Source organism: Pygoscelis adeliae, unplaced genomic scaffold (assembly GCF_000699105.1).
Source record: "Pygoscelis adeliae isolate BGI_AS28 unplaced genomic scaffold, ASM69910v1 Scaffold45, whole genome shotgun sequence".
NCBI lineage: Eukaryota > Metazoa > Chordata > Aves > Sphenisciformes > Spheniscidae > Pygoscelis > Pygoscelis adeliae.
The window spans coordinates 3,930,078-3,939,898 of NW_008825114.1; the positions used below are offsets into that span (position 1 = coordinate 3,930,078).

Below are 9,821 nucleotides of genomic sequence, written 5' to 3' on the forward strand. Positions count from 1 at the left end.
TAAGAACTACTGACTAATCACTCCATTCTTAATCAAAGTGATGGTCTCTATGTTAGAGATGGCAGTTACTGTAGAGAGTGGTTTCCTTACACTGCCACTTAAAGTGTAGGTTGCATTACTGAGATCACTGCTTAGAACAGGAGACATATTTCTCCATATCTTCATATAGCAAAGATACTCCAACAATTTTAAGTAATACTCAAGTAACAAAATTATTTTTTTTAAGTATGCAAAATTTCACAGTAATATGTATTATCTTCTGCTACTCAACGTATTTCAGTGGTGGTGAACTATGTGGAGTCCAAAAACTGCAAATGAATGGTTTGAAATAAATGCAGTCACAGGGTACCCCAATGACAAATAAGCATGACTTAGGAAGGAGCCTAACACGCAGAAGACAGAACAGGCATCTCTATTCAGAAGCTCCTTCTGCGTACTCCAACATAAAGGAGTAAAGGAATCACAAGGATTCTAGAAATCTTAAGTACAAGATTCAAAACCTTTGAAATCTATGTCTAGTCTGCTTCACAGAAGTTACACTGATGCAAAAATGTGGTTGGGGTGCAATTTCATGCAAGCATTGGCACAGACATCAGTACCAAGCTAAGCCATAATGACAAAACCACTACACTGGCACTATTTTCTGAAGTAGTGATTGTCAAAAAGGGTAGTTTGAAAAATGGCTAAATCAACACAGGAGGATCCTGATGTCAATTCTGTCCTCCGCAGTTCATCATTGCTGTCTTGCTGGAAATGATACCTCAGAACTACTGACAGAAGAGTTTGTTTTCATTTTAAGCTACAATCAGTTTAAATAGAGAATTTTAGCCAGCCTAGTTCATTTTGACTGAAACTAGTTAGAGAACACTAAAATAGGCAATTTCACTACAAAATCAGAGAGGCTATGACAAGTGGGGCATGATATGAGTCAATAACATTTTCTACTCAGCACAGCCATTCAGTAAACTAAAAACCAAAAACTGTCTGAAATCATAATCTGTTTTTATTATTATAAAGAGCATCCCCTCTTATGTTGAAATTGGAATCTTTTATTTCAATCCAAGAAACATATTGTTTAATTTCCTACAAAAAATACTTTTTTCCAGCATCAGAAACTAAATTGCAACAAATGAAATAAATCTGGAATGTACAAATTAATTATGTTGAGATCAGTTCTGGGAGTAAAAATTCCAATTCTTTAAACAAAATACATGAATTTTCCAAAACTATATGGCATATAACAATTTGACAATGATAAAATGTTACACTGCAACAGTTCTTACTGTCAGTTTTATTTGTAGACATAAGAAAGGCTCAAAGCTGTTCTTTCCCTGCTCTAAATGCCTAAATGATTAAGCACTATTGGGGAAAAAATACGACAAATGAGCAATAGTCAAGACCGTGAACTTTGAAATGATTCACTAAAACAACAGCAGACTGTTAGACCCAATGTCCTGGTCTTACCACGGACAGTGGTGATCCATCCTCCTCACGCAATGTCCACAACGACTGCAATGGTGTGAACGCTTTGGTCTCATCATATTGCATTTGTTACATAATTCCCAATATTCTCGTTCTAGGTGAAAATGTAAAGATGCCTTAGAGAGATTTAAACTCAGTACAGCACGCTCATGATAAATCTGTATGCTAGTGATTCAAAGAGAAAAAAATTCTTACTATGATCTGAGAAGGGTAAGCAGCATATAGAAAACTTTTTTCCCACTGTCACCTTAATTAAACTGGAATATATTACTGCCACTCTGTGACAGTTTTCTTCTCCAAAATCCTCTCTCCTCCTATATATTTATAGGGAATAATTATTACAGCACAAAAGCTGTCACTCAAACAAGGAAGACCATAATTCAATTATTTTCTTACACATCTACTGTGAAAAAACATATCTGCTAGAGAACCATCGTGCAACCTCCCTGCCATTCCAAAACCTCCTGAGGAAATACTGCTACTCGAATTTGTCAAAGCTAGCTAACTGACATAAAACATGCAATGAACACTTCAGAAGCATCTTCCATCTCAAAGCATTTTACGACCTGCATCTCTCAACATGCAATTTTACACATAAGGCAACCAAAGAACAGATAGAGGATAGGCTTGTATTCAAAATTATACACTATTTTTGGATGCCCAATGTGAGATTCTTTAAGCTGATGTCCAGAGATACTGAGTAGCTGAAACTACCAGGAGCTACTATTGCTCAGCTTAGCTATAATTTATCTCAGATTGCACCACCCAAATTAGAGGAAGCCTTTGAAAATGAGAATTCAAATTATAATATTCAGAAAGTTAATCTTCACATGGCAAACAAATCACACCAACACTGTAATACTTCCATTCGCAAAATGGAAGTATTTTCTGTCTTTAAGGAAAACAGGTGCATGACTGAGAATCTTAAATACTTTGACTGGTTGTTTCTACATAAATAGAACTTTTTTGATGCCGAGAAATTTCTTAAATCCCAGGGGAAAAAAAATAAGCTTAGTTTTTACAGTAGGGCATTCTGAAATTTTCTATGGTAAAGCATTGTCCCTGTATAAACAAAATAAAGCTAAATTTAGCATTTGTGAGCCACCTGCAGGCAGCTCTAATCTTGTCTTTCTTGCTGCAAAATAACATTGGGACACTGGAAGTAAGGAAGCCCAACATCTGAGATCATTAAACTAGTAATAATGCCAGATGGAAACTGATTTACAATCTGTTACCATAAATCCAGTGTCACAAAGGTGTCACTCCCTAATAGGGTAGCTACCAGCAGAGTTCAGAAACACCCCAACCTCATTTCTGAACACAATTTATACCACGCAAAAATGTATCTTCCTGTCAACCTAGAGAATACCAGAGAACTGAAGTGCTACTTTAGAAAGTACAAAACCCTTGATATAGCACACACCAAATCATAATATCAATGTCACAGTCAAGTCTAAGTGTTCCATCTTCAGAAGTATCTATGAAGTATCACTGCCATACAAAATGAATGGAGCGTGAAGAGGTTGGAGAGCTATTCAAAGGGATCACTTAAAAGAGAAAGAAACATTTGCGCACAAAGGGAATTTGTACTGGTCCTAGTATGTTGCAGGTAAATGAACATTCAGTCATAAATGTAATTGTCTGTAACTGTACAGAGTGTTCATTCTTCAGCTCAGGTTGCAGAATCCATGTTGTTCTTCCTGCAGCAAGAACTCTGACTGCAGAACCCAAGTCTGAGCCACCTTTCATTTTACTGGATCAAAGGCTCAGTTACCAGGAGCAGAAAGAACACTGACATGAGATTTTCTGCAATCACTGTTTCACATCTGAATCCCAGGGAGATATGGCCTCAAGTTGCGCCAGGGGAGGTTTAGATTGGATGTGAGGAAAAATGTCTTTAGTGAAAGAGTGGTTAAACATTGGAAGAGGCTGCCCAGGGAAGTGGTTGAGTCACCATCCCTGGAAGTATTTAAAAGACGGGTAGATGAGGCGCTTAGGGACATGGTTTAGTGGGCATGGTGGTGTTGGGCTGACGGTTGGACTCGATGATCTTGGAGGTCTCTTCCAACCTTAATGATTCTATGATTCTATACATCCCTTCCTACTATCTGCCGCCCAGTTTGTGCATATCGTAGCATCAGTGCTGAGGCTACACAGATCATGTGTTTCCAAACACATCATCCTAGATTCTCACTAACATCAGGAAGAGAGAGCAAAATGTTACTCCTGGCATCCACCATGTTGCAAGACAAGACTGAAATATTCACCCCTCACTGCATTTGATACATTTTCTACATTCAAAAAGTATTTTCTGTTAATGTGACAAAGCTCATGCTGTTTAATAGCCCTACTCCATTCTAAACTGCTGCATAAAAGCTCTATGCATTAGACAAGCACCTTAGTAGTATCAAACAGTTCATAAAAATATTGGCTTTCTCTGTGGAGAATTATTAAGGTTTCAAATGTCCTCCCATTTCTGGAGCATCGAATACCATACAGGAATTGTGGGATAAATTCACAAGGACAGAAGGGAATTCTCACACGTTAAGTTGCTACTCTATAGCAACGCAGTGTAATTAGCATCACATTTGTTTGGTTAACAGCCCATACAAACGTAAGCCACTGAAAAAAGTGTGTAAAAAATGCACAGGTAAAATCCAGTGTAAGAGTACCTTCTACCACCACTTTCTACATCTTATAAATTAACGTAGAAAAAAGCTGTAGAATTATAATGACTAACCATCTCTAAACATTTTTAATTAAATATTATCAAGTTAGAAGTATAAGCAATATGTTTGAAAGCCTAGAATGCAAAAAAGTTTTTCCCATGGAAAACCTTCCTAGCAGAAGTTCCTATATAACTAAACTTCTGATGGAATACAACTTTTGAAAAAGAAGTTTTGAGTCTACACAAGGGAAAGTGCTAGAAATGTACAAGTTACAAACAGTGACATACCAATTTTAATTTCATTAACAATGCTTCAGCAGAGACAGCTCATGGTTTCCATCAAATCTCACAAAACCAAATTGATTCCTAATTATTTTGAGGACATTAAAATAATTTTTATTCAATTATATAGAAACAACTTAATGTACCTGTAATTGGTATCTTTGGGTTTTCAGGTAGCTTTCCTGGATCAGCTACTGAGGCTCTTAGTAATGAAGCTATACAAAACAACGAGCAGAAGTAATAACCTGAAAAAATAAATATGCCTTTGTTAGTCTTTTTCAGGTGTACAAAATATCTACTATACACTGCAACAAAAATATAGATGCTCCAGCATCCATCCATGAGTCGGAAATTACTCAGCCTTATCATTCAATTCCAGATATATTTTTGGTCCTATGCAGTCTACAATATTAAGTACTCCCCAGTCTTAAAAAGGGAGAGGAAAAGGTAGCAGTGAACACTGTTTTGGTAGCACCAGCAGGATGCCACTATGACCTTACTACTGAATTTAAGAAGTTCCTCCACTGTCTTATCAAACAATCATTCTACACCTCAAAACCTCTATGTGAAAGGACATTCTCAACAGTCCACCTTGACTTTAAAGTTGGTTCCAGTTATAATCCAAGCTTTTTCCCCAGCAAAACCTATTAGCATAACTCATATTAGCTGACCCATCCAGGGATGTATGACAAAACTAACAAAACTCCGTTTATCAACCATCAGTACTACCACCCCAAATTCTGACAAGCACTAAGAGTTGTGGGCCTGAAATTCTGAACAAGTTCTAGCTACAGGATCTGAAAGCCATATTAATGTTTTTCCCCAGTTGCAACATGAACAAGTTTTACCATAACACCTTTGAAATGAATGAAATGTTTCAACTTCTCAGAACACAAAAATGTAGGATGTGTCCCAGTACTCTTATCCTTTATCTTGTCCTTTGTCTTTATCCTTTATTCTTTATTTTCTGACCTTTCTCATATGTGTTAACTAGTGCCCAAAGATACTATTTTTACTAGTAGAAAAAAGGGCTAAGTTAAATTGACTTACAGAGAATTGCCACAACTGAAATATGTCCCTCTTCATAGTGAGGAAAAAGGATGACTTTTGGAATGAAGATTGTATTGTACAGCCAGACAAAGATAATCAGGCCCATGCAGCACCAACCCTGAGGGTCAACCACAAAGTGAATTCGTCGTCCCATTGAACACAAACAGGTAATACTCTGTCACAACCCAGGAAGAAAAGATTATCCTAGAGAGATAAATTAAAAAAAAAAAAAAGAGTAAATTAACTAGTATCATGCAACCTACAGGGTTCCACATACATTCAAATAGGAAAAAAAAAAACCTGTCAGCTATTGATGTAAGGAATTAAATGAAAACTTACAGACATTTCACATACACTGTTCAAGTACCAGGAAAAGAATTTTATTATTTCATTAATTAGTTATATCTTGCTAAAAAGTAACATCATCAAAGTGCAAGTGAAACAAGTACCTGGGAAAACTATTAATAGGTAAAGCAAGCAACGGTCAGCCAGCTGGCAGCAGCGAAGGATATAAACATTAAAGGAAAGAAGTCTCCCATCAAAATGAAAAGGTTGCAAAGCAAACAAGAAATACAGGGAATGATTTATGTTATACAAGGATTCATCCCACCTATCTATCGTAGTCTCCCAACTATATTTCAAGATTATTTTTAAAAGCTTGTATGCTAAAACAGTCACAAGCTTCCCTAGGAATTTGTCGTTTTTCCCTGCACAAAAAAACTCCTTCACAGCATTTATAGCAAACCAATAGAGAAAGGAACCACACTACCCTAACATCATTCATGTAGATCATTAAGAGGTATCATACAATAGTAAGTTTTCTCACTGTTAATCACACTTAAAACATCAAGGTTTCTATTCTGATAGTTTAGCTTGCTGGGTTCTTTTTTGTTTTAGACTGAAGAAACCCCACCAAGTCCTACAGTATGAACTTCAGAGCTTCATAAACTGATCTTCATAAACACACAGCACTAAGTCGTAAGCACTATTCAGCAGAACCTTCAAGGGAAGGATTGCTACTGTTACTTTTTTTGCCAGGCCACCTTCCTACACATATCTTAATATTGCAACACACACATAAACGCCAAGCTACTCTCCTACCCATCAGTTTCCCTGATTTCTCGGCTTCAGGGGATTTGTCCATCTCAGATGGATTTCCTTCCATTCCTTTCAGCTTCTACTTGTTGCACTGAAATTTCGTCTTGTTCATCAGTCAGACATCTCTGTTTCCAGGGGTTTTGCTTGTTTCGTGTTTGTCTATCCTCACTTGCATTCACAACTTCGCTGCTTAATATTATCCACAAGTTTCATTAATGTCGTTTTCTTCTTTTTCTAGATCTCTAATCAAAATCAGACCCAAGTAAGCCATCTGACATTTTTCCACACTTCTCCTATGCACTATTTATCATAACCCTTTGTTTGCTGTCTTCCAGCGCAAGTGTTCCCATTCAAGTATAGCCGATTATTAAGTGCTTATTTTTATCCTAAAAATGCATCAAATTCACTAACACTTGTTTTATGAACCCATGTTGCATACTGAACACAGCTCCTGTGTCCTTAAAACTGTTTTTAAGTTCATGATAATCATAAAAACTATTTAGGCCTATATTTACTATTCTTTTTTAATTTTACTATATGTAGCATGCATGCACCATAGTCTGTTGTATACATGGTGTTAATATACTACATATGTATGTACAGTCTCTAGGCATATAAATGATGTAATATTATCCTCCTGAATCTGCCAGTTCTTAATGTGTCTCTGTTGTAAGTTAGCTTTGGCAACCAGCAGGTTTAGAAGTAAAGAACATTTTATATCCTTCTAAGCATGCACTGATGGAGGATCTGTCTCATCAAGCAGAGAAGCTGTGGGAGGAGGTGAACAGACTGCATATCAGGGATGCTGAAAAGGAGGTGGAGCAGATCCCCTCCAAGACCCTGTAGCTACCGGAATACCCACTGCACCAAGGAGATGCAGGCAGAGCCTTAGCTTGTCAGGCTGTGCATGGAGATGCTGAGTCTGGTAAAGCCTGGGAGCTTGTGAGCTTTGGCACCAGGAGGATGGTTGCTGCTCCGCTTGCAGCTCTGATCTACAGAGCAGGTTCTGAGCCCTGGCAGCAGGCAAAGACGGGGAGTTCTGTCCAATGAAGCCTCCAAGCTGGCGGTGCCCGAGTCCTGTGGCAGCGCGGGCAGGATGAGGCAAGGAACAGTGGTGGGAAACTCCCTGCTGCAGGGACAGAGGCACCTCTGCCAGCCCAACGTGTCACCTGGCAAGGTTTCTTTGCTTGCCAGGGGCTTGGGTCCTGGATACCATGGGTAGGCTATTACTGAGACTGGTAGTAGTCTGGCCCTCAGACTGTTAAGCTCAGCTGCTCTTCCATATGGGCACCACAGATATGGCCAGGGGAGACCAGAGCGTATCAAGCATGACTACATGGCTTGGAGTATGAGGGCCAGGGCCTGGGGACCAGGTGGTGTCTCCTTCATCCTGCTGGTGAAGGGGAAGGACTTGAGGAGTAGACAGATCCCACAGACCAACAAGTGGTTGTGCAGCTTGTGTCAAAAGCTGGGACTCAGCTTTTACATCCATAGGACCTCCTCTGAGAATCAAGAACTGCAGGGGAGGCGGTATGGATCCACCTGACACTATGTGGGGTAAAAGCATCTTTGCCAACAGGCTGGTCAATCTGCTAAGGGAAGGCTTAAACTAGGAACAATGAGAGAGGGAGGTGGTGACCTACGATCAAGGGAGGAAGTGGTGGTCAGGGTTTGCAAGCAAAGGATGCAGGGTGATGTGGACAATAGAGATCTTATAATCAACAAAACAGAGGTGAAGTGGGGCCACATCAAGTGTGTGCACACACTTGACACAGAAACACCGTTTGAGTGTACTGGGATGGCGTTAAGAAAGCCAAAGTCGACCTGGAATTGAATCTGGTGAGGGATATGAAGGTCAAACAGAAAGTCTTGTACAGGTACACACGCAGCATAGGGAAGGCTAGGGGAAATGTGGGCCTGCTGCTGAATGGGGCAGGGTACCTGGTAAAAGGATACAAAAAGGTCAAAGCGCCTTCTTCACCTGGCTCTTTACGGGTAAGACCTGCCTTCTGGAATCCCAGGCCCCTGAGAGCAGTGGGAAAGTCTGAGCAAGAAAGGCTTACTCTGAGTGAGGGAGGATCAGATTAAGAAATCTTTAAACAAACTGGACATAACACTTCCATGGGACCTGATGAGATGCCACCGTGAGTGCTGAGAGAGCCGGCCCTGTCATTGTGAAGCCACTCTCAATCATGCTTGAAAGTTTTAAGCTGATGGGTGAGGTTCCAGAGGACTCAAGAAAGCGTCAACCCTGCTTTCAAGGGCAAGAAGGAGGATCCAGGCAACTACAGGCCTGCTAGCCTCACCCTGATCCCTGGGAAGGTGGAGCAAATAATCCTGGAAACTGTTTCCAAACACATGAAGGACAAGAAGGTGGTTGGGAGTAGCCAGCATGTATTTACAAAGGGGAAATCATGCAGACTGACAGAAACACAGAGGCCAAAAAAAACAGAGGCAGCTAGAAACACTGCTGACCACTGAAGAACCCGTCTGTTTTTCATCTTACCAGAGCAGCAGAGATTCCATGACTTCACAGCACTTCCTCAGAAGGGGAAGTAACAGCTCAACAAACAAAACAGAGAGATATAAGTACTGAAATACTTGTTTCTGAGTGACCTGCTAAGTATAATGTATGAGCAATAGGCAGTGAGAGAGATCCTGGAGAAAACAGTAAGAATGCCTATAATGGAAATATATCCCAAATTTTTATAACTTCATGACTAACTTTTGCCTGCATGACGTTATTCGCTTTTATAATTAAAAAAACAAACGAGAACAAAAACAAACACACACACCCCAAACCCATACCTTTGATGGCAAGTTCCACAATTAAGTTGGAACTATGCAAAAAAAGGCCCCATTCTCAAGAAAGGGAGGTTTTTCATCATGACCTTCTGTATCTTTTCTGAAAGAGACAGAAAAGAGTGCGATGCGATAATCAATCATCATCACTGGTTTGAAAGGCAGCATATCGTAGATTACCTTCTATTCTGTTCTTCATACCTCACCTCACTAATTAGAGCTTCCTCTCAAGCTATTCACAGAGATATCCAGATCCTTCACCTCCCATGTCTGAACCGACAAGCTGATTCTAACTAGCGTTCCTCAAATTTCACTTCTAGGCCATTTCACAATTTTAACATAGATTTAAAAGGATGGAAGTGTTCAGAGAAAGGTCTATACAAAACTGCACTACTGCCAGTGTGTTTCAGTTACTTTAAATTGTGATACACTTGCTTCC

General features: G+C 39.5%; 1 protein-coding gene across 2 annotated transcripts in view; it reads right to left on the reverse strand.

The window, feature by feature from the left end:
- ZDHHC21 (zinc finger, DHHC-type containing 21) overlaps positions 1 to 9,477 on the reverse strand; it is a 34,961-nt gene extending 25,484 nt beyond the window's left edge. For both annotated transcript variants that reach the window (XM_009328059.1, XM_009328060.1), the window contains exons 1-4: positions 9,389 to 9,477; positions 5,483 to 5,686; positions 4,579 to 4,677; positions 1,465 to 1,576 (exon numbers count right to left, since the gene is read on the reverse strand). In XM_009328059.1, coding sequence (XP_009326334.1) covers positions 1,465 to 1,576; positions 4,579 to 4,677; positions 5,483 to 5,636 — 365 coding nt within the window. In that variant the 5' untranslated portion in view covers positions 5,637 to 5,686; positions 9,389 to 9,477. The remainder of the gene's footprint in view (positions 1 to 1,464; positions 1,577 to 4,578; positions 4,678 to 5,482; positions 5,687 to 9,388) is intronic.
- Between the last annotated feature and the right edge of the window lie 344 nt (positions 9,478 to 9,821).